Source organism: Perna viridis, chromosome 5 (assembly GCF_037379345.1).
Source record: "Perna viridis isolate PV_CMFRI_1.1 ecotype Kerala chromosome 5, ASM3737934v1, whole genome shotgun sequence".
Classification (NCBI taxonomy): domain Eukaryota; kingdom Metazoa; phylum Mollusca; class Bivalvia; order Mytilida; family Mytilidae; genus Perna; species Perna viridis.
Window position 1 is genome coordinate 47,188,744 of NC_142449.1, and position 26,008 is coordinate 47,214,751.

At 32.1% G+C, this 26,008-nt stretch overlaps 2 protein-coding genes across 5 annotated transcripts in view; one reads left to right on the forward strand and one right to left on the reverse strand.

Moving 5' to 3' along the window:
* The first annotated feature begins 70 nt into the window (after nt 1–70).
* Nucleotides 71–8,332, forward strand: LOC148617979 (uncharacterized). The gene is made up of 2 exons (XM_088585670.1): nt 71–3,144; nt 3,966–8,332. The coding sequence occupies exon 2, from the start codon at nt 3,967–3,969 to the stop codon at nt 6,592–6,594; it is 2,628 nt and encodes an 875-aa protein (XP_088441796.1). The 5' UTR covers nt 71–3,144; nt 3,966; the 3' UTR covers nt 6,595–8,332.
* A 1,083-nt stretch (nt 8,333–9,415) lies between these two features.
* The window catches only part of LOC148617980 (H(+)/Cl(-) exchange transporter 7-like), a 54,785-nt gene continuing 38,192 nt past the window's right edge, over nt 9,416–26,008 (reverse strand). For all 4 annotated transcript variants that reach the window (XM_088585674.1, XM_088585673.1, XM_088585675.1 and 1 more), the window contains 8 exons: nt 25,017–25,193; nt 23,056–23,141; nt 20,087–20,204; nt 18,846–18,914; nt 17,968–18,054; nt 17,002–17,085; nt 16,771–16,851; nt 9,416–15,825 (listed from right to left, as the gene is read on the reverse strand). In XM_088585674.1, coding sequence (XP_088441800.1) covers nt 15,727–15,825; nt 16,771–16,851; nt 17,002–17,085; nt 17,968–18,054; nt 18,846–18,914; nt 20,087–20,204; nt 23,056–23,141; nt 25,017–25,193 — 801 coding nt within the window. In that variant the 3' untranslated portion in view covers nt 9,416–15,726. The remainder of the gene's footprint in view (nt 15,826–16,770; nt 16,852–17,001; nt 17,086–17,967; nt 18,055–18,845; nt 18,915–20,086; nt 20,205–23,055; nt 23,142–25,016; nt 25,194–26,008) is intronic.

Below are 26,008 nucleotides of genomic sequence, written 5' to 3' on the forward strand. Positions count from 1 at the left end.
TAGTATGTTAAAGAGACATCAATGTATCTACAACAAAACAATTTACAAACCGATTCACTTAATTTTACAGCGCATACAATGATGATTATCAGGGACTTTAAATGTTTTTTTTTCTTGGTTAATTGAAAATCGCCTCGTGAACCGCCTCATTTAATAAACTGAACTTTATGAACAGATGATAGACACATTCGTGCTCTATTAAACAGAATAATAGGTACGAGAACACAATTAATTCCCCTTGGTTTTCGTTGTATACGAATATAGTTTGGTAGTAGGTACCTTCCACATTTTTTTCATATTTTTACTGGAAAATGATTTGCTGAAGTTTTGCCTCTAATTGGTAGAAAATAGGTTAAAATTACATGGGATTTTTTTTCATTAATCAATTCTGACTAAAAGTTGTGATTTGGTTCAGTGGAAAAAGGTTAAAATTTAGGACTTTTAATTCAGTTCATTTGTCATGTTTACCCCATCTCCGAATTATATGTATTAATTTCAGAAAATGATGGTAAAATTTTCTACAATTTATATATAAAATCCTGTTTGTACATATCTTTAGGCCAGAGAAGTTTTATTCAGTTTGCACCGGTGGAATTTTTTTAATCTGCTCAAATGTGTATATTGAAATGCACTTGAAAATTAATTGCGGTCTCGTGCCTAATAAGGGGGTTGCCAGGGTATCAGAAATTGTATTTGCTAGTATTTGCTGGGGGTAATTTGGTGTTTATTTTCAAGAATTCAGTAAGTCTACATGAAATAATAAGATTTTGGCCCTGTATTCTCTATTTTCTGAAATTAAAATAAAAAAATATGGTTTCTATGGGATTTTCCATTGAAATTGCACTTTTGCTAAGGTGCTAGGTATGAAATATAGACCAGTGGGGAAAATATTGTACAGCTTTGAGTTTTTCTCCTCTAACTATACACTAGGAACATCAAATCAACAAAAAAACATACTTTATGAAAAAGGTTTAGGCAGAAATCTGACAATTTAGTGTAATTTTTATGAACCCAGTCAATGAAATATGGCAAAATCAGGGGTTTTCACAGCCTTGTCTTAGGATCTATAAAATCACAGATATGTGTTTTTTTTTGGTCTGAATCTTTTGTATTTGCTAGTAAATAATATAAATAATGTGAAAAAAACCTAATATATTCATTCCATTGATATTCATGCATCTAATGTAAACCACTACATGTATATACCTTGTGATGTCTGAAAAACACCTAATTTTAGAGTTCCGCATACACTATAAGGTTTCAAAAATGAAATGTTTTTGTAGAAAAACTGGAAAAATACAGGTGACTGTCTGCTTATGTACCTGATAAGCTTAGAACCTTAGATTATTTTACATTTGTTTCAGATCTTTCATCATTCAAAACCCAAATAAAGGCTAACTTTTAATATTGGACACAATCGCACTTGAACAAGCTCTGTACAGGTCTGGTTTATATTGATCTGGAGTGACAGTTTTAGCTTTGAAACCACTTCTTATCGTTTTCAATGTACATTTGATATGTGTAGACCCCTTTATGTTTGAAGTTGATCAATTTAAGTCATTGTCAGCATCATAAAATGAGTTTTCATATGTGTACCCCTATACATGGTCTAAAAGTGCATTGACCATGGCCGCATGTATAAAAACCCAATTTTTGGCCTTAAAGCAGCTGGAACTTAAGTAAACTGAACTTCATTGCATCAAATACACATAATATGATGCAACCAATGTAAAAAATCACAAAAATATTGCATTAAAAAAAAAATGTACATTTTAGAGGAGCCTTATTTCCTTCGACCATTGGACATGCGAGTCTAGCAATGTACCACTGATACTAAATTTGCTATAACTTATATATTTTTCTACTAATCATGATGCAACTTTGTACTTGAAGTCAAAAAAGGTACATCTTGACATGAGTGAGGTTTTATTCAAATTGAGCACATTTATTGATCTAATAGGTACGAGAACACAATTTATTCCCCTTGGTTTTCACTGTATACGAATATAGTTCCAACTTTGGTAGTAGGTACCTTCCACATTTTTTCATATTTTTACTGGAAACTTATTTGCTGAAGTTTTGCCTCTAATTGGTAGAAAATAGGTTAAAATTACATGGGAATTTTTTTTCATTAATCCTGACTAAAAGTTGTGATTTGGTTCAGTGGAAGAAGGTTAAAATTTAGGACTTTTAACTCAGTTCATTTGTCATGTTTATCCCATCTCCGAATTATATGTATTAATTTTCAGAAAATGATGGTAAAATTTTCTACAATTTATATATAAAATCCTGTTTGTACATATCTTTAGGCCAGAGAAGTTTTATGCAGTTTGCGCCGGTGGAATGTTTTTTAATCTGCTCAAATGTGTATATTGAAATGCACTTGAAAATTAATTGCGGTCTCGTGCCTGCAGTTGATAAACGAAAATACAAAAACCGTTTTACAGAGAATCATTGAAATCATATTTTATGGCGGGTAATATTTCAAATATGCTCCGTGTGACAAGGTACGCCTACGTCTAATTTCTTATGTGTTTATCGCATACCTTTAGTATTTTTACTGACATATGTCCGTTGGAAATGGAAATGTCTCAGTTATAATTCTGATGTATATAATCTATACAAAAAATTATTATGCAACATCCTGGTTTTCATAACTAGAAAAATATACATTTAACTCTTCCCCTACAAGCATTGAAATCAACCTTCAAATTCTGGTAAACCACTTAAGTATCAGTATACAAATACGTATCTTATACCAGACGGCAGCAGTACTTCTGAACTTATATAGTTATCTTCATAAATCGTTAACGAAATGAATATTGATTTTTTGCAAATCTACATTTGCATATTTTTTACAATGTAAGTAATTTATTATTTAGATCATCGATTATATTATGATCATGCATGGCTTGTCCTATTCCCGAGAAACCCCCGGCAGTTATTTTTGATCTCAACACGTAGGACGAATCTATTAATAGATTCAATCAATGGCTCCCAGCCAGTTAGCTAAACAAATATGATATCCCAACCTTTTAAGAGATAATTCTTTGGGATTTTCCTAAGTACCTACTTATTTGTGGAGGACTTTATCACTTTTATGGGTTAACAAGAATGAGCTATCAGATCTGAGGAGGTCGCAAGGTAAATACATGTTACTTTAGTTAGTCTAAGAATTGATTCATAATACAATTTTTCTATAACGAACACAATATGTCACAAGAGCTACAGAATTCTGATTATTGTAGCTATACATTATACCGATTAAACATAATTTAATATTATGAAGGTTAAACTTTTAACGCTCCAGAAGAAACATTAATTAAAAACAACTTTGATAATTTTTGTTTTTTGTTTTGATTATGCACGTAAATAAGTACAACTGTAAATCACGACGAACGATGAATAAAACGCTTCACGACGACACTCTCTTGCACGGGTAAAACCGAAACTCGATGAATGGAAAAAAAGCCGAAAACAGTGCATGAAAATAACCCTTAAACACCCACGTATATTCTAAAGAAGTCTGTGCAGTTCTTGGTCAGACAGACTACTACATGTGGGCTCCTACAAAGTAAGAGGTTGGAATTACTTTCCTCCATATGACATCAAGTGAAAACATGGCTTGCAAGGCAACATCTAGCCATACTGGAGTTGATCAGGCGCGGATTCATAGGGTACAGATCTGTTGTGCGCCCCCTCCTCTACACTTGGGATTTTTTATGCACGAAATTTTGATTTTTTTACAAATACTTCCACCAAAATTTCCGTTGCGTTGCATTGCATTGCTCGACACGCTTACTTGCCTAAAGTCTTGGACCCACCCCGTCCATCGGCGACAGAAATGGACACGGGGTATGTTATATCCAACTGACGATTAGGCATCGACCATTTTTATACTGAAAGGGGGGTGGGGTGGGGCTAGGATTTATTTTAGAATTGAATACGTAATGTCTATCTTGTAGGATGTCTGGCATGCTGTGTTTGATTCTAAGCCTCGTGCTTTCAATAGGAGGATCATCTCCCTCGGAATGTCCTGAGCATTGCTTCTGTAACAAAGAGTTGACTTCTGTTAATTGTGAAGGACATGGACTGAAAGCCATACCGGGAAACCTCCCGAGATCGACTGAAAAATTATACATGGCACATAATAAAATATACAACTTAAAGTTTACTGATGTAGGCGTGCTGCCTAATCTTCAATATCTATGGTTGGATAATAACGGTATAGTTGGTCTGAAGTCAAATACGTTCAATGGTGACCTGCTTCCGAAACTTCAGTATCTATATCTGAGGAATAATAAGATATCAGTGATTGAAAGTTATAGTTTTGCTAATCTGTCGTCATTAGAAGAAGTTTACTTGATTAATAACTTAATTCAAAAGATTGAACAGGACGCATTTATTGAAACTACTTTGGTGAAATTGGTTAATCTTGATAGCAACAACTTACCTGGAATTCCGAAGGTAGGAAACTTGAAAAATCTCCAGAAGCTGTACATGCAAACAAATAATATGAAAGATCCAACATTCCCTGCTGACTATCAACAACTGAAATTTATCAATGATATTGGTTTGAGTAATAATGCATTTCGATCTCTTGATGACAACACCTTTAAACATTTGCAGAACTCTGGCTTGCGAAAGTTGGGACTGTCCAGGAACCATATAGATACTATATCAAAAGGTGCTTTCAGATGGTTCAAAAATATTCAGTCATTAAAACTTGGAACGAACCCCCTTACAAGTTCCGATCTCCACACGGCATTTTATGGTTTAGTTGGAAGTCAATTAGTATCATTGGACATTGACAACATTAAACTTGGCGGTGTACTTCCATCGTCGACCTTTGAGTTATTGCGCAACACAAGTATCACTACACTAAAATTGAAAAACAATAAGATGAGCAGCATTCCTCCTAGAGGTTTTGCTGACCTGAAAAAGTTGATAACTTTAGATTTAAGTAATGGTGGAATATTTAACATTAGTAGCAGCGCCTTTGATGGTCTTGATGCGTTGACTATTTTATTTCTGAACGACAACCAACTATCAAAAGTACCAAACAACTTACCACCGTCTCTAGAAAAATTATATTTAAACGGGAACCAAATAACAGGACTGGAAGACAAAACTTTTGCAAATCTATCGAAATTACAACTACTCTACTTGGGTAACAATAAGATTCATAGTCTAGAACAGGACGCTTTTTATGGATTGACAAGCCTGAAGAAACTCCACCTGGTACGAAATATCATCAACAATCTCCCCGGAAGGTTATTTTCTCCATTTGGAGTTCTTGAATCACTGGATCTGAACAAGAATAATATTCAGAGGATCCCTAATGCCGAAAACCTAATGGCGCCAATGTCCTCGTTGCGCTATTTCAACATGGCCGATAACTCTTTAGCGGTGTGTCCAGTTGGGATTTTCAATGTGCTCATAAATTTACAATACCTTCACTTGGAAAATAATATGCTTGGTGACGTGATTGCAAGGGACAACAATGGCAAGTTTTTTGCTGGAATGAACAAACTTTTGACCTTGAACTTGACAAACAATGGCTTGACAATTCTACCTGACCCACTGTTTAAAGATTTAACAAGCCTTCAAAATCTAACACTTCGCCTGAACAAAATATCAACATGGAGTGACAGGTTGTTTAAAAGAACGACGGAGTTGGAAAGTCTTGATTTAAGCCAGAATATGATTGCTCTTATAAATTCGTCATCAGTTAAGGATTTTACGAAGTTAAAAACCCTTTATCTTCAGCAAAATCCATTTGCATGTACTTGCGATCTCCGATGGTTTCGTGATTTTATTAACACCACAAAAATCGATTTTGTACAAGTCGACACATATTTATGCAATTCACCACCAGAGTGGCATCGTAAAAAGCTTCTATCGTTCGACAGAAGTAAAATAAACTGCCTTTGGTTCACAAAGACACAAATTATAATAACTGCCGCCAGTGTCTTTTTGTTGTTTCTAATTGTCGTAGTCATCGTCTACAGAAAGCGATGGTTCATTCAACTACGATATTATCGAGCTAAGCGATCTATAAAAAGATCGTTTGCATTCAGAGGCGATGGATACGAAAAATTAAGCGGAAACTTGTTGAAATATGATGCCTATATATCAAGCTACGAAGATGATTATCAGTGGGTCTTGACAAACCTTTTACCGGGAATAGATGCTGGCAGCAAGGACGATGAAGATTTTGGTGGGGAGTTCAGACTATACTTTGACGAAAGAGACTCTGTTCCTGGACTTGCCGATGTCCATAATATGATCGAAAACATGGAAGTGAGTAGAGTTATTCTTATAATTCTAACAAAAACATACATTTCAAAAGGATGGCACGAGTTTGAGATAATATATGCATCCGAGTTACTCTACAAAGGAGTGGTTTCTGATATAGTTATAGTCAACGTGGAGGGCGTTACTGCCAAAGATGTTCCAAAGTTGCTGAGGAGAAAGATGGAAAGACATGATTTTATCCAATGGGAAGATTCCGAGATTGCTAAACAAACATTCAAAGAACAGCTGATCGACATTCTAAAGAGAAAAAGAAAACCAATAGAAGAGGTGATATAATATCGCTTATATATTATGAGCTTCAAGAAAGGGACTCCCTAGAGGGATTGGTTGCCCCGTAGTAAAAGCCTATCGGTTCTTGCCATGTTCGAGGTGAATAAACAATCATTGAATTCGTGCTTATAACATTAGTATGATAAATACATTTGTTTTTGTTTCATGAGTATGAATGGTGTCGTTGTTGACTCCTTGTACAAGTTCTAACTAAGATACCAGAATTGTACGTGTTTTCTTACAATTTTTAAGTGTGGTTTGAATATTAAAGGGTTTTCCGTTTTAGAGAAGTTAACATTCAGCTAATAGAATAATGAAGATATTTCATATTGGCATATACTTTACTGAGCATTGCAGAATGTAGAAGTCTGGTCTATTTTTTACCCAATAGCGAGGGTGGACAACTAAGAGCGTTTAAAACGATACGGTCTGATGAAAATAATTATCGAAATGTTTTGGATTTTCTTTTATTTGCGTTTTGTTATGATTCTTTTCTATTTCCATGACATGTTGTGGCATTTTTCATGCTTATAATAACTGCTTTTACACCATGTAAACCATACAGAGCGACTTTAACAATTTGCACAATTCATGTTGTTATTATCTTGTGTTTGTTTTTTATTTACTTTTTATTTCTTGAGGCTATGGTTGTAATTTCGTGGCTTAAAAATTATGCATGTAATTATATAATGTAATGCGACGAAGTAAGAATTTGTAGTTTTTTACTTGAATGCAATAATTTGTCTGCAATTGAATTAGAGAAGAAAGGGGTAAAGGCTAGTATGTTAAAGAGACATCAATGTATCTACAACAAAACAATTTACAAACCGATTCACTTAATTTTACAGCGCATACAATGATGATTATCAGGGACTTTCAATGTTTTTTCTTGGTTAATTGAAAATTGCCTCGTGAACCGCCTCATTTAATAAACTGAACTTTCGTGCTCTATTAAACAGAATTTGAATTTTATCTGTTGTAGCAACTAAAATCTTATCATGTCCAGTGAACTATAATGAGTCAAGTTCATAGAGTGATGATCCTTTAGTGAAGGGAAGACATCTAGCAAATTACTCCTGGAAATTATCGTTGTTTGCGCTGTAATAGGTCAAATAAACATACCGCATTATCATCTATGGACTGTTATAAATTTGATTTCATTATTTTTAAGCTGATTTCAAAGTTAAGCTTTTATGGCATTGTTTGTATAGTAAATGAGGTATTGTTGTCGAATAAACACCACAAATATCACAGATGCATACGCACTGTTCATACAAATAAAAAAATGGAAAAGTGTTGTCGAAACAAAAAGTTGAAAATAGGAATTAATGAAACAAAAAAAGCTAAATTTTGAATGACAGGAAAATGAGAGAAGCGGGTAAGAATTGGGTTCTGAGAGATCTCTACACGTGGAGTCCGTTACGCCAGAGCTGCAACAAGCCATACTCCCTCAGACCTCTGGTCGTATCAAGCTGCGCTCTGCGGATCATTTTAGTTCGAAGTTGACCGCTATTAAAAAAAATACTTCCACTGCCATCTCCTGCTATATTATTGCTCTATTTTATAAATTCATTTCGATTTCGCTCTGTAGATAGAAAAATACATAAAAAATTCTGAACTTCTAGTACACATTAAAGTAAAAGTTGAAGGATTTATTAATTTCAATGACTGTATTGCTTTGTCATAAGTTTTAGAAACGATTTTAGACACAAATTAATTACAGAATAAAGTAATATAAGTAATATTTTCCTGTTGTTTTTATTTGGTTGCATAATTAAAATTAACAATTTGTTTGTTTCCACGATTTTGCACTTGAAACTCTGAAGTAAAGAGGGAAGTTTAAGGGCAATTAGTCAGACACATACATGCTCGTTTTAGTCATAATAAATTAGTTGGACTGATTCCATGTTACTTCCCTGTGTAGGGTGCTTGCCTATGATACACAATCAGGCTTCACTTGATAAACCAATTGTCCTTTAACAGAAGGGTTTCATTAAATCAGAAAAATTGAGAGTATTCTCAGACTAAAGTAATTTTAAAAGTTTTGTGGTACCAGGGTCTGAATACATAAGTCGAGTAAATAAAATGTCTTCATGTAAAGGTATAAGTGATTGATTGATTAAGTTCAACATCCTATGGCAGAAAATTAATCCATTCAAACAGACCATACTTTTTACTAGTTCAACACACTAAGCTGGTTCTTTATTGTGCAACAGCCAACAGGTATGCCACTTCACTCAGACACATTATTCTGACTCTATCCCAATCTTATTAAAATAAGACCTATCAGTTGTTCCATTCAGTCAATGCATGTAGGATTTATCAACAATCTATTCTACTTTCTGATCAGCCATTCAAAACTTGTGTGTCATAATTTTGAAAGCATTTTACAAAGGGAAGATCTCAGGATTCTGAAGAGATCATTTGAAAAGAAAGTAAAATGGAGTGTTGTTAGATCCTACATGCAGGGACTGAATGGAACAATTGATAGGTCTAATTTTAATAAGAATGACTCCATGCCAACCATTTGTCACACTCTCAATTATGCCACTACATTGATTACAACTTGGCTGGGGATTACACCATGACCTTCCACTTGGCTGGGAATTACACCATGACCTTCCACTTGGCTGAGGATTACACCATGACCTACCGCATTTGAGGCAAGCATTCATAAGAGACCACTGAGTCAATACAGAATTACTGAGGTCATTATGATTTATACCAAGAATATTATGAACATCTCCAATAAAGAGAAAAGACTTGAATTGAACCGCATGCTCTTTATGGTCCAATTGCACGAAATTGGTGAAATAAAATACCAAAAAAACTTACAATCTTTTATTAAAACCATAACATAATTGTAAATTGCCCATTTCGAATATCTATAACATGTGCAAAAATTTTGACATTATAAACCAGTAATGGATCACCATTTATAAACCCATACAAGTACAAAGAACCAAACCTCTTCTCCTACTAGGTAACACAAACATGTTGATACAACACCTTAAAAATGCCATAATGACATAAGTGGCCTTAACTTTTGTTTGTTGAAAAAAAGGGCAATAAAACAGGGACAAGATATTTTATAAAAGTTGCTATTAACAGGAGACCTCGAAAATAAAACATAGTTTGTTTCACAATTAAGTAGTGGTCTGTATAATCTTCAGCAGGCAATGGTAGTGTTGAGTGTGGTTATGTGCATAAAAAAAACACACCAATCTAATGACACAGATTCAATCTCAAGGACCCATTCAATACTACAATATAAATAATTTTGTAAATAACAAGTGCTGTAAAGTAACTAAAGAAAGGGAGATAACTCTGTAAATAGGACTTATTTCTGTATATTCTACTTAGTTTTTATCTTTTTACAGCTTTAAGTTTTAAGAATAAAATAACTGATATTGTGAACTATTTAAATCACTGAATTTAAAACAACTTTACAAATGGTGTGTTTTTGATATGCCTGAATTTAATATAGAATGGTTCTTAAGAGGAGATATGTGTATATTTTAAAAAAAAATTAAATCAATTTTGAAGTTTACTTAAGAATGAAACCGAAAATTTCCATAAAATTTATCAAAATAAATGAAAACTTTCTGTCTGCTTATAAGAAGCATCAATCACGACTAGCAAAGTTAGTTTGTATCAGATATATATGGCTATAAAGCTCTTATACTCCTCACAATTCACCAAATATTGGCATGTAATTAGTAGCATTACTAGAACATATAATATATTGATTATAAGTGAGACATAAAACTCCATTAAAAGTTTGCAATAATCAGGACAATACCAAGAGGTTTTTTTTTTTTTTTTAAAGCTATAGATAATGTAATAAAAGAACAAAGTTCTATGTCTTCAACCAAAAACAAACTTTGAAGAATTTTAATTTCTCACAATATTACTTCATGTACTTTAAGTTGCTAGGGGACACAATAAATAAAATGAAATGAAAAAATGAATTTCATTTTCAACATTTAACCCATCAAACCAATGGTATACCCTGAATATATCACAGACATATGAAAAAGATAATATAACAAAAAAAAATAAAAAATAATCCAGAAATTACATATGGAAATAAATATATCAGTGTACATATGTTTCTAAGACTAACACTCACAAAAGCAATATTAATATACATTATATCTACAGAGGACATTGAGAATACAAACAGAAGAAAGTCAAACAGGAAAAAGTAGATATCACATGATTATTATTATTTTAGAAGAAATGGTCTGCTCTAGAACTCCTCAATGGGAAACAAGGAAAAAAATCATAATTGATTTGAAGTAATACAGAACCAAAAATCTAATTGCAATAAATGAGAGAACAGACTGACAGCCATTAATATCACTACATGTAGTAAGAAACACAGGCTCACATGTCGTGAACACTGTGAAAGTACTCATATTCGTGGGTATCAATTTTTGTGGTTCAGGGGAAAAGCACACATTGTTGTTTCTTGAATTCGTGGTTTTGATGATCCTGTCATACAATTTAAAGTAAACAATCCATTTCCTTGGGAATCAAATTTCGTGTTTTACCTTGCCCACAAATTCCACAAAAATTGGTACCCCACAAACAATTGTACTTTCACAGTAGTTTTAAAGAATAACTGTCATTTATCTGTTGATACAGTTTATAATTAACAGCTGTGCTGAAGCACATGGTAAACCACTCCAATTTTTTGTTGTTGACAGTCCTAATATTTCTTAACCAAGTTTGAAAATTAGAAAAAGCTGTAAATATAAATCAACCATTTTTAAAACAAAAAAAGATATTCAAGTGTCTAGGACAAGTCTCTATTTACATAAAAAGAACATATTTTCACATACAAAAATGTAGTTTAACCAGGATTTTTATTTTGATATCTGATAAGAACATTCAAACAGTTTACCCCTGAGTAACACATGTGCATAGTAATATAATGAGCAGTGTAATAGAGATGTCATTTTAAGCTCTTTAAATTACAGGATACTTGGAACAGGAAAATTTAGTCATGAGTCAAAAAGAAGTCAGAAAACTCTTACTTCAGTCTTTTAGTTATTTGGTTAACCCAGGTAAAATTCATAAAATCAGCTGTCTTGAATAATTCTAACTGAATTCTGTTTATATGGAACAATGTCTGAAAGCTTGTATTAAACACACATTTAATTGTATTCTTAATCAATAACCAATAAAACACCACTCCATTGGGCTTCAAGTACTGCTCCCAAATCAGACAGAAGATCATGCATTAACACAATATCTAAATAACTGATTGTCTTGAATGATACATGTACTTTAGTAATCATGTTTTAAGAAAAATTCCAAAAACTATTTACTTATCACTGAAAAAAGCAATGATATTTTTTTGGACTTCATTCTCTTTGAGCATGGTTTAATTTTGAATATTCATATGAAAAAAAAGTGTGAACATTATTCCTCATCCCACTTATTGACCTTACCTGATTCATGGTTGGAGTGGTACTAATATAGTGTCAATCTTCAAAATGCTTACAAATACTTAGACAATTAGATTTTTTCAGTTTGAAAATCAAATTCAATTAAGCAATAGATATAAAGCTCCTTATACATAAAGTACAGAGAAACCTCATTATACTGAAAGGAGTTCGTTTGGTTTAGATAAGTATTCTGTAAATTTAAACTGATATGAAGAGACTTCAAAAAGTGTTTGGTTTAGACAGGTGCTTTGTTTACCAACATTTAAACTTATAAGAAGAGGATTTGAAGGAAGTGTCTGGATTAGACAGGTGTTTTGTTTACCAACATTTAAATGTATAAGAAAAGGACTTAAAGGAAGCATCTGGTTTAGACAGGTCTTCAGTTTAATCAGGGTTAAGGTTCAGACAAGTTTCAATGTGATTTTAATTACATTTCATCAGCATACACTATACGAAATGAAAACATTCCTAGTAAGATACAGTGATACAACTCCAATTACATGTAGATATCTACCTATTATCCAAATAGGAATAAGTGGGTGTTCCAGTTTACTGAAGATCAAATCGCACAGTAAATTATGGTGCAAAATTCTAAAATTACGTTTAGGTTAGAAGCATTTCACTTTATTCATAAATGGTGAATCTGATTAAAAATTAACTCAAAAGGTTATCATTCATACAGTGAAAATCTCTCATTCATTCATTTCAATATTTATGCTTTAGTGATAATTTATCTTAATTCAGGCCAAAGGGTCACAAACCAGAAAAATACTTAAGTCTGAGAATTTCTCAACTTCCATGATAAAACCCATCAGAGCATTGAAATGTCATGATGTCACTTATAGTTAATGTTCTCAGACTTTCAAAAGTGTTGTTTCAGCTTTTATAAGACTACTGCTTAAGTTTACAGATTTCAATTAACATCATGATAAGTAAAAGAAAATTTCTAAAAGACCTTGACCATCAAATTCCAAGTTTGTCAAATACATAAAAAAGACATGAAAATTATTATACAATGAATAATAACACATTTTTTCATACTCAACAGTTTCACTACAAAACAACAACAAAAAAAAAAAAACAAAAAAAAAAAAAAAAATTACCCAGCAATTCACATGAACAAACCTATTGCTGTATGGTGACAATGTAATGAGATTATTGTCATATGAACTAAATAACACTTTAAATTATTTTACTTAAAAAGTAAAATCAAAAGTAAAATCTATATTAACAAGGCCATTCTAAGTTATTCCTTGGTTATAGAACCATTTTTCATGAAAATAAATTGGAGGTAGAAGCATTCTATTTTACCTTTTTATTGCCCCAAGAAAGTGTAAGGCTGCTTTCAAAACTGTAAATGACCAGAAACATTAAGGGAGCTTCCTCTTTTGTTTTTATATTTTGAATGGTGATAAATGAGCCGCACTCACAAGAGATGAGTTCCGGCCTGCATGCCAGCCAAGAAATAAGTTTTACTTGGCCTTTTTGTTTTTTTTTAAAAGCAGGCTAGTGTGTTTATATTTTTTACATAAATATTAAGAGGATAATTAATTGATCAGAATGAATAACCAAATTATTATCATGAGTGCCTAGATTCAACGAGTGAGCGGAATTTGTTCAGTCTTCAAGCGTTCTTGGGACAAGTGATCATATATTGGTTATGATAACCAACTGATTATCCTATTTATTACATAGATTTTCTTCATGTTTTATCAATATTTTCAACATGAATTTTAAATTCTGCGATTGGTAGATTGATTTCAAAGTTGTGATGTTTGGCGGATAAAAGTCCTAGAGTGAAATTACCAAATTATTTCACAGTGTGAATTATTGAAATTTATTACACTTAGAATATTTGATAAAATACTGCTATCTATATAATAAAATTAATTAATCAATCTTGCTTTACAAGATAAATCTTCACCATATTTAGTTGCTATAAAAAAAACCGGTAAAACAATGAGGCAAATGCACAGTTTGGTAGTGTTTATATTTTTCAATATTTTTACAAGTAAAGTGAAGAAAAAGTATGATTAAACATATAACATGGGTATTAAATGGAATGCTTATAAAAGGCAGAGTTAAAAACAGACTCGGAGATTTCAGATTTATAGCACAAGAATTTCTATTATGGAAAGTAATGTTAATGTAATTATACTAGATAGAGACTAAACCGCCTATCTTTGTAGTACACCTGAACACTCACCGGTCACACAACAGGTATACACAAATTAAGCAGTATTAAAGTTGAGAAAATTTTGTCCTATACCCTTCTTTTGAAAATTTCTGGTTATGGGCCTATTAATGATATAGTTTTCTAATACTACCACTTCGGTGCAATAGATATTAAACAAAAAAAAATATGTTTGCCAGAGACTTGCTACTTATATTTAAGCACTTAAATAAAGGCTATAAAAATAACATAATCTGGACATAAAATTGTTGCAAGTTCAAAAATTCTAATTTTTCAAGGCATTCAATTACTTTCACAACTACTTAAATTACTGTACAGCAGGTTATTTTGGCAGATTTAAAATTTGGTGATTTTTAGGCTAAAAAGGATACAAAAAATTTTGGCATTTTTTATTTTGGCTTTGCAGAGCACTAAGTACTTAAGCCCTGAGAAAATATTTTGCAGAAATTACTTTGGCGTTTTTTGACAGGCCAATTAAATATGCCAAAATTAGCACCCTGTGAAAATAACTCGCTATACGGTACTTGCAACATAAACAATTACATCACAGTGAATACATCACACTCGTGTCTGATCACAGTGAATGCATCACAACTTGTGACAGATCGCAGTGGATATATCACACTTGTGTCAGATCACAGTGAATACATCACACTTGTCTCAGATCACAGCATATTTCCTAATGAAACAAAAAAAAAACAAACCTTAAATATTTTTTGGCACATTCTGGTTAACAAACTACAAGATATATATATACACTGAGGAATGGTAAAGGGACCTATATACAAAAATCACAAATTGATTTATACTGAATTAATGCATATACTGTTTGTGTAGCTAGTACATGTAATATCCATCATTTCTGTGTCTATATGTACTACTGGGACATTTCTCTATCTACATGTATTACTGGGACATTTCTCTATCTACATGTATTACTGGGATATTTCTCCAGCTACATGTATTATTGGGAATCAATCTCTTTGTATCAACTAACAGAGTGAAAATAAGCATTAACATTTTGAGACTATGGCAATTTCAAAGAAACATGTCCATAGGCCATCAATGCCCCACCAAGAAGGATGCCCTTTTTCATTAGAAGAACAGAAAGGGCATGAATGACCACATGAAAGTCCAATATATAGTTCAGTCCCGATGCTGAAGCAGCATACCATTATTTACACCAATGGTTCAAAAATTGATGAATGAGAATGATTTATGATTATAAACACATATATACATGTATACATACAGCAGTTTGACTTATTAATGCCTATGTCTAAATGTTGGAATCTTTGAAATTCTAATTTACTCCTGCAAAATATCTGGCAGTTTCTTATTTTTCAGAACCATGTTGAGATTTTGATTTGATTGAATGTAACCAATCATTCTCTATATAAAACATAAATATACATGTAATTTTTTCCTGCCATTGCTAATAAATACAATAATCATCCATATCTCCTTTAAACATTTTTCCGGAATTCTTCAAGTGTCCTGAATCTTAAGATGTTCTATTTTAACAAGTCCTCGTTTTGTAGCTGCTCTAAACTTGGCCAAATCTTTCCTTGTTATCATTCCTATAGGCTACAATGAAATATTAAAATACTTCTAATACAATTACATCAGTATGCTGTTTCCTAAATATAAAATACTGAAGCAGCAAAACAAAAAGGATGACTGTAGTGATGATATATGTACAATTAAAAGCTGAATGTAACCCGATCTTAGAACTTAACAGTATCCTCACTTAACTAAGTAAATCTGTATACAAACCACAGTAACAGATCAACTGTAAAATGTATACTCAAAAGGCTGCAGATATTGGTATATATTGCCAATAAGAGAGGGAATAAGTACAATTGGAATGTCAAAATCATCTTCTTTGCCATAAGTTTAAATATTCTGTGCCATGAGACAGGTTAATGTTAGGTATGAAGCAGAAAAAAGATGTATCTATTGTCTCTTTCAAAAATTTCTTTTGTAAAACTTCAAAATAACGATCAACATCAATAGCAATAAACTGCTTTCTAAAGTTTCATGAAAATGGGTGAAACCACTACTGAGTCATAGTCCTGAAGCTGTGAAATCCCCCTTTTTTACAAAGTCCCATTACTCTAAATGGGAAAATTGGAAAATTTACAAAAAATAAAAGGGAGCTTACATTAGTAAAAATAAACTAAGCATCAAAGCTTCATTGACATGGCTGCTAGGGCTGTTGAGTTATAGTCTGAAAAATCATTCGACAGAAAGTTCCATAATGAAAAATGAGAAATTTATAATAATTAAAAGGGAGCTCAAATCAATAGAAAGATACAATTCACCAAAGTTTCACAAAAGTTGACGGCAATATTTTTTAAATGATACGCAAAGCATGAGGTACAGACTGACACTGGTATAGCATAATATGTCCCATCTAGAAATAAAAATTTATCAAATTAATTGAGGTTAATTTTAATATTAAGGCTCAATTTAAATAAATAGTACAAGTCGTTTTAAACAAACTAATCAGATTCTTTATGTAATACTTACAGAATTTTTATCATCTATAACAACCAAATGGCGGAGTCCTAAACCACGGAACACATTAAACACTTTTGGCAGTGAAAATGTCTGAAAATTAATAAGAAATTGTAAGTATCAAATTCTTCCATACTTTGAAAAAAAAAAAGGAAATTTCACAAATAAGCATGTTTTATTACATCTACACATGAGACATGAAAAATACCTCAAAAGTATAAAAAAATAATAAAGGGATCATACCTTTTCTATTGTGTGTGGTGTAGGATTATAAAAAGTTCTCAAATCCATTACACATTCTCTCTCTTCTTCTGATATATGTATATCCTAAAATAGACAGATAATAATGGGTTAAAGTCCTGCATAATATTGTTAAGTATCAGTCTTCATAAAAATCAGACAGAAGGTGATCATGCATGTCAAAAACCCACCAAATTCAGTTTTATTTTTTGTTCAGAAACAGTTACCGATCACATAACCAGTCTTAGTTTTTTATTTGAATGTAGAGCTCTTAAGGTAAAAATTATATAGACTGTATATGAAATTTATACTCTACAAGAGTTATGGTTCTAGCTTTGGTTTCATTTGGTTGATTTTAGTGGGAGATAAAAATGATTTTCTAGAAAGTACAGATCAGAATGCAAAAATGATTATTGTTATGTGAATGTGTAGCATATATATAGACTAAAAAAGCATTGTTTGTTTGGTGGGTTTTTCTACACCATGAATCACTTTACCATTGGAAGTGTCTGAATTTCATGGGAACTGGTACTTAAACTGTTTACATATGTATCCCCTGAGTCTTTACATATGTATCCCCCTGGATTAGTATATTTTAACAAATAACTTTTGTGTATTTCTCTGAACCAATGTATTACTGATTACTGGATATATGAGTTTGAAAACAGGAATTACTATACAGGGCTGGATCCAAACACTTTGAAAAGGAGGGGTGCAAGCAGAAGTTCCAAAGGAAAGGGGGTGCTAGGACATTATTTCCCACTTTTTGTCAATTTTACCGAAAAGGAGGTGCTTACCCCCTGCAACCCCCTGGATCTGCTACTGCTACAGTTTATTATTTTTTGTATTAAATTTTATCCACGATCTCTTACTACTGAAAAATATCAACAAGGTAATTCAAGAATAGAAAAGAGCATATTTTCCAATCATAAATACAAAACACATTAGTTAATATATACCGGTACTCACATCTATTTTTAGATATAATGGATAAAAATTCCTGAAATCTGTGATTGTTATACCCTTAGGTTGTGGAAGACCTTCTGGACTAAATACCTATCAATATAATAATATTAGATCAAACTAAAATAAAACAACAAACCCTAAAAAGTTAAATATACATAACAAGATAATAATCAAATCAGTCAAAGTAAGTATTTTAATTTATATAGTTTTATACAGATAATTAACGACAGCGTATATTTAATATATATGGTTTTTTTTAATATATGTTATAGTCTCTCATAACTCTTTTAAGAATGGCTCTTGTGTGTTTTATGGTAATATATGGTCTTTATTTGTTATTCAATATTAAGAAGTGAGACTTTAACAAAATATTTGTCTTATATGTATTGCCTTGTCTATAATTAGTTAATTTCTATCTCAACCTGCCACGTCAAAACCTATTTTTCTAATTTTGCAAATAAAGTTTCTGAGTATTGTTCTTTATATAAGTGTTGAATGAAACAATGATGAGTTTATATTTAAACAGGGAAATTAAAACAATGACGTGTTTGTATTAAACTGGGAAATTAAAATAACAATGAGTTTATACTATTATTATTTAGGTGTGTACTTGATGTTCCTTAAGTGATATACAATATTTTCTTCCCCACTTATTTGTCAGTTTTTCTTTTTGTGCTCTCCATCATAAATTTACCCATGAAGTCCCTCAAGTTTGTATTTTTCCATTCTTCCAGCCTTTTATTCTATCTAGCATATTAATTTCATGTATATATTATTTTAACAGTAGTTTGTTTAACTATACACAATAGTTGAACTACCTGCACAAAAAAAGACAAACAGAAACTCACACATATATATCACTGAGGATAATAATCACATACCTTTTTTTTCAATAACACTATAAGCTGTTCTCTCAAAATTAAGCCTTTCAGCCTGCTGTTACTAGGATTCTGAAAGAAAAAAAAAACAATTAAAAAAATGTTGTAAATGTTCTTGCGCTAAATATACCCTCAATTGTACAGAAGTTGATATCAGAGAGCACCAAACTTAAGTCCTACCTATATTAAGCCAAACCAAATTTGAAATCAATCCAAAGATTGGGAGCCAAGATTTTTGTGACAAAAATGTTCTCTTTCATTCTATAGTGACACTTTCAAGTTCTCTGCTGAGTTAGATAACACTGAAATCTTATCAGAGGATGTCTAACATTTTCTAGCCTTGCAATTTCTAATGGTGTCCGATTCTTTTTTTCACTTAATAAAGTAATTTTGTGGTTAGTATGCCTATTCAAAATTGCTGAAATTCTTTTGTATTTACAAGAAGTCATAAAACATTTTACTGTGATGACACCAATACTGCATGTCTCACAAGGCTAAAAATAGGAATGTCCATGGATAAACTGATGAACAGATATAACGACGGATGGATGGAATAACATGAAAAAGCCAATATACAATGCACTAGTAGAGTGGCAGTATTATATTTTTATCTAGAAATCACAAAAAATAAATGTTCTGCTTCCTCCTCCATGTAAACCCAGGAAAACCCTCAGATTATCTCCCTTTTAACCATCTGCTAATAATCATTTTTCTAACGATGCCTACTACCAACCCTCTTATAAAGTTTCATCAAAATCCATAGATGGAGTTTAAGTGGTTTCACTTACAAGGAATGTGGACAGACGGACAGACAGGGTGATTACTATTTACTGGTGCATTTTATTTACATTGGCAGCTATTTCAAATAAGAAATACTGTGACTCACTATATTGGAGAGCATAAGTAAGTTTACAATATAAATTAAAATTTTTGTTTCTCAAAACCATAGTCAGCATCATACAATTATAGATCTGCAAATTTTACTTCAACTGACCTAAAAAGAGATAATCCTGTGTGAGTGTTCACTAATTATAACATGGACGTCTAATGACAGAGTTCAGTAAACCTTTTTTTCAAAATGTTGTTCAATGATAGTCTTGTACCTTAAATTTTTTATTGTATGTTTGAATAAGGGTGTCTTGACCACCCAGTTCAAGTTTTTAAAAGTTTGAATAAGGGTGTCTTGACCACCCAGTTCAAGTTTTTAAAAATGTCAGTAGAGACTAAAACATAAGACAGCATACCCCTGTAAGTTCATCTACTATGGGAAATCCACACATGGTCTCTGTTTTCAGTATATCTACTACCTGACCAACTTTCTCTTTTGGTTTGAAAGCAATTAATGGGGCTGACATCACCTCACTGAAATATAAACACAATGATATAATTAACTTGTACTGGTTATTACTTTTACAATTTTCTAAGAGGAAATAGCAGAAACTTGTATAAGGACACATATTTAGAGTTTCGGGCTTAAATATCTGCTTTTCTTCTTTTCTATCAAAAAGACAAAGCATATTAAGTGGTGGTATTTGACATCATTACAACAGTATGATGTTTACTAGCTGCATCAGCTGTTGAAAATCTTAATTTAAAAAGAAAACAAAAATGATATAAAGTTGCACATGTTGTTGTGCTAACTTGCTATATAAACCACTACTTGTACAAAAATTTAAAATTATATAGCAATCAAAATGGCTTTCACAATATATGCATCATCTATATAAAGCCACGCACAAAAAAATACAAATAATTACTTGTACAATCCATAACATAAAAAAACAACTTTATGTATGTAACACTTAAATTAAGAGTGATGCAATTATTCCAACAATTTGACTGGCATTCAATCACAAAAAAAAAAAAGAAATTCAGTGTACCTATAAAAATGTAAGCCTCCCTCCCTATCTCCAAAACTATGTTCAAAGGAGCATGACTCCTATAAAATTCAGACAAACAAAAAATTAACTTTTTCAACACAATTTTCAACTTTTGTGCATTACTACATAACTACCTGTTTGCATAAAATTTATTCCAAAATTTCAGATCTGGAGTAGATGTGTTGAAAAACAGTATGACAGACAGACATTCAGACCATAAATCAAAATGTCTCTCTAATAAATTGAGAAAAAGGGGGCATACTATGATCTCACATTATGAAAAGTTAAATGAAAGTGGTGGGATTTTTCTTGTAAAGTTAAGTTGAAGGTAGTTTTGAAGTTACATAATAGATGCACATAATAAGATCGCACTACAGAACTGAGAATGTGTTATGAAAATAAAATTCTGAGGTTACATCCTTGAGAAACTATTATTTAGTTGAAATGCACTATGGAAAAATGGTGTGAAAATACTTTTCTCTACATAAGCAGTATATAAATATCTATTTCACTGATATTTCAGGATAAATTTAATATAGCTTTCCATTGTTTTCTATATGTATTGAATATATCTGGGCCAAAAAATCCAAATGGATAAAAATGGTGTGAAATTTGTTTATTCTAAAATTTTCTTCTTGTAACAAACTACTGCAATGACCAAAATCAAAGTAAAAAAAAAAAAACAAAAATAAAAGTTGAAAGCTCAAAAGTGGACAACTTCCAAACAATGGACTAACTTTTAATGTGGTTACACTGGATAATTCTAACACTGAAGTTGCACACTTCATCATTCTCTGTATACCCACAGTCAAATTATAAAAAATGGCAAAGTCTTTCCACACATAAAGTTGATATAAGACAGAGTCTTTTACATCTTTATAAAGCCATATACCTAATTTGAAATCAATCCATCCATTGACAGATAATAACAACCAAATTTTAATGAATGGAACAAGTGATTCCAATAAGAGTGGGGTATGATAATAAGAAACTAGAAATACTGTGAGCAAGTTCACAAATACCCCCACTTCAAATGGTCTTCAATAAAAATGCTTGTTTGATTGTCTTCTTTTGGCATCATCAAACAGTAATCATATGCCTTCAAACAGTAATCATATGCCTTCATACAGTAATCATATGGTGCCTTCATACACATCAATGTATAATACCCTGCTTTCCTAAAAAAATTACATCTAAATCCCACCAGTGGCTTAAGAGGAGTTGTGCTCACAACATTTTTGAACACGAAAGCCCTTAATTTAGACTATCACCCTTTGAAGTCCTTTGACAGTTATTACTTTCCTTTATGTACATCTACATATGATACTCAACCATCCTATAAAAATTCATTAAAATCCCTTGAGAGGTTTAGGAGGAGTAGCACTTACAAGGTTTTAAAACAGTAATTATATTACTTTCTGGACATCTACAAACGATAGTCAAACTTTCTATTAAATTTCATCAAAATCTCCTGCACAGTTTAGTAGGATTTGCACTTACAATGAACCATAATATGCATTATCTCCTTTTGGAGTCCTTTTTGACAGTAATTATTTTCCTTCATGCACATCTATATATAATACCCAAACTTCCTTTAAAATTTCATCAAAATCCATTGAATGGTTTAGGAGAAGTTGGGCTTAAAAGAAAGGTAGACAGACAGACAGACAGATGGATGGACGGACAGACACTGTAATTCCTATATACCCCCCTCCCAAAAGTAAGAAAAAGTCCCCATGCCTAATCCAAACACTCTGTGACAGGTAAACCACAAATAATTTGTCAGTATTATTTAATAAAGTGTGAAATGTTATGCTAATCTTTATGATGTAAGGCCAACTTAAGTTAATGCCTTAGATCTCTGGTTCTCCCTCATGTCATTTGAAGGTGTACTATTGTCTATAATATCGACATTTCATTAAATAAAAAAAACAACCACCACTCTCATATATCTGGCTGGGAACAATGTAAAAAGCATTTTTATCATTTGAGTGTGAAATGGAGGTAAAAATAAAAATAAGTATTTCTCTCATTTGTTTTCATGAAAAATGGGTCAAAGACAGAATTGCTGAATTTCATTAAACTGGAAGTAGAAGTCCGACAGGGCCTGACATGGGTATCCAAGCCTAATGCTGGATACAAAATATCAAGAGGCTGTGATTAGTATATGCTGAGAAGAGTGTTAGGAAAATGATGTCTTCACCCACCCACCTGACCTATATACCGTACCATAACCTGATTTTCACTATTTGAAATTCAGCCAAAAAAAAAAAAACAACAAACTGAGAACCGAAAAGTTAACTTTAAATGGCCTAACATAAATGTGAACATACCTAGCTCTGATGTCATCTACATGTGGTGGAGCTTCAAATGGCATCATAGGAATTCCCATTACTTCTATGTTCATATCATACAGACCCTGTTAAAACAATTAAAATATTTCATATGACTTTAGGGAAGTTTTGCCAAGTGTTGAAAACAGAAGATACATTTGAGTTATACGTGTACCAAATAATTTCTTAAGTTAGAGTTCGCTACAACACCATGCTACTTCCAAGTAAACAAGAGACTCCCAGGAGCCTGAATCTCTCACCTGGTTGAATCTTGCCTTTTCAACAATTAAAAGTTTCTTTTAATCTATCATAGTTTTCAAGATATTGACAGAAAACTCTAAGAAAAAAAGTCAATTTTCCCCTTTCAAGGGCAATAACTTTTACAAGGAGTCATCTGGCAACTTTTATCCCTGAAGACTTTTGTAGCCTTAATAATAAGGATCATTTCAGCTATTGAAAGACTTTGGATAAACCTAACGGTTTTGGAGATATAAACTACTGTCTGACCCCTATGTTCTATTTTTAGTAAATGCGGCCACATTATTTAATATATCAAAAATCCCCACAACAGTTCTATGCAAGATACACCAAGGAACATTAATACCAAGTTTGGTTCCAATCGATCAAATAATTTGTCAGAGCAGAAGATTTTTGAAAGAAATAGCATTAAAAATAGAAAAAAAATGACAGAAAAGGCAATTACTCTAACATGGCCAAACCGATTAAATTAAAACAAATATTTGACCACTGATAGATCTCATCATGCTGAACACTTTTATCTATGTCAGAATTTAGATAAACCTAACGGTTTTGAAGATATATGCAATAACCTACAGTTGAACTCCTATGTTCTATTTTTAGTAATGGTGGCCATGTTTTTTTGACAGATCAAAAATCCAGGTTACACAAAAGGACATTAAATACCAAGTTTGATTTCAATTGGTCGAGTAGTGTCAGAGCAGAAGATTTTTGAAAGAAATAACATTAAAAATAGCAAAAAATCGTTGAAAAAGGGCAATAACTCCAACATGGCTTAACAGACTACAACCAAAATTTGACCACAGATAGATCTTATCATGCTTAACACTTTTACCCATTTGAAATTTAGCTAAACCTAAAAGTTTTGGAGATAAATGCTAAAACTACCATGTTCTATTTTTAGTAACGGCGGCCATGTTTTTCAACAAATCAAAAATCCGCACAACAGCTCTATACAGGATACCACAAGGAACATTCATACCAAGTTTGGTTCTTATTAGTCAAGTAGTGTCAGAAGAGAAGAGATTTGTATAATTGTTAACGACGACGACGGACAATGACGACGGACACCAAGTGATGGCAATATCTCACATGGCCTTTGGCCAGGTGAGCTAATAACCAGTATCTGTTTCATTTCATTTAAAAGGTGTTAAGAAGTCCATTTATTGCAATCTTGATGTCCTTAGTACTGTTGTAAGAGTTGGTCTCCCATTTTCATGACAGAGGCAATTTTTGAAAAACTGCACAACAATATTTATTCCTCAGTAATAAAACATGGTATGATAGCTTATAGTTATAGCAAACACTAGCAATCTGTTAAATGTCTTGTTATACAATTTTTGCATGAACTTGTATTACAGTTCCTTCCTGACATAAAAAAATTGGTACCAACAAATTAGAGTGCTACAATAATTCATATCATGTATTATTCATACTAAGAGTAATAGAAACCATTCGAAACACTGACACACTTTGCATACTTCTGGTAAATTTTGTGGGGTGCTAATTTTAGCATATTTTACAGTTCTGTCTAAAAGCAGCAGCAAAATAAATTCTGTGAAATATTTACACTGGGCTTAAGTATTTGTGGACCATTAAGCATCCGCAAAAATAAGAATTGCCAAAATTTTTCATATACCTTTTTGCAAAAAAATCCCAAAATTTTACACCCCCTAAATATAACCCCATATCTTATAACTTACTGTGGTTATAAAATCACCGACCCATTTAGAGATCATCAAGACAATCATGATAGGAAGACCAAATGATATATCTCCTGTACATTCTACTATAATGACAGTCAAACTTATCGTTGTACGTAGATTTCCACCAATCTGACATGCTGCACCTATCAATGCATACTTCCCAAAGTCTTCTGTCTAAAACATCAATAATAATAAGATGATTAATTGGAAAGAGTGAATAACCAAAATAATATCAAGAGTGCAGAAGAACGTCAGATTAAACAAGTGTGCGGAACTTGTTACGCACGACTTAAATCCTCAACCGTTCTTCTCACGAGTAATAATATTTTAGTCATTCACAATTGGTTATCCTATTCATGATATAGATTTTTTCATAATTTATTTATTTTCAACATAAATTTCAAATTTTGTGAACGGCAGATCGATATTCGTGATGTATCGTTTTGCCGGGAGAGTGCGAGAGTGAAATTACTGAATTAGCATGTAACAACTACCCCATACTGAAAGAAATGTATTGGAAATTAAAAAATTTTTTTTTTTTACACAATTTAGAGGTGACGATCATGTTAGCAATACATAATATAAGACCAGGTATTCATTCTGCTGCATAGAAGGCTGTTTTGAAGTATACAGACTTATATGAACCAGTTTTCATGTGCTTTATTTCTGTACCCTTTATACAAGACTTGTAAAGAGAAGTACATAACATACATGTAATACATGTACAACTATCACCTGACATCATCAATATGATTTATTCAAAATATTACATCTTATAAAATGGCAGTCATTATGAAAACAGGCAGGAAGTGATACATACTTGTTAAAAACCAAATTAACGTTTATTTCTAATTCAGAAACAGTTATAGAATATACAACCAACCTAAGTTTGCTGTTTGGTTGTTGCACTTTAGAGATAAAAAGTATATAGTGTATGAAATTGGCATATTGCAAGAGTTATCCTTCTTGCTTTGGTGAGCATTGGTTTA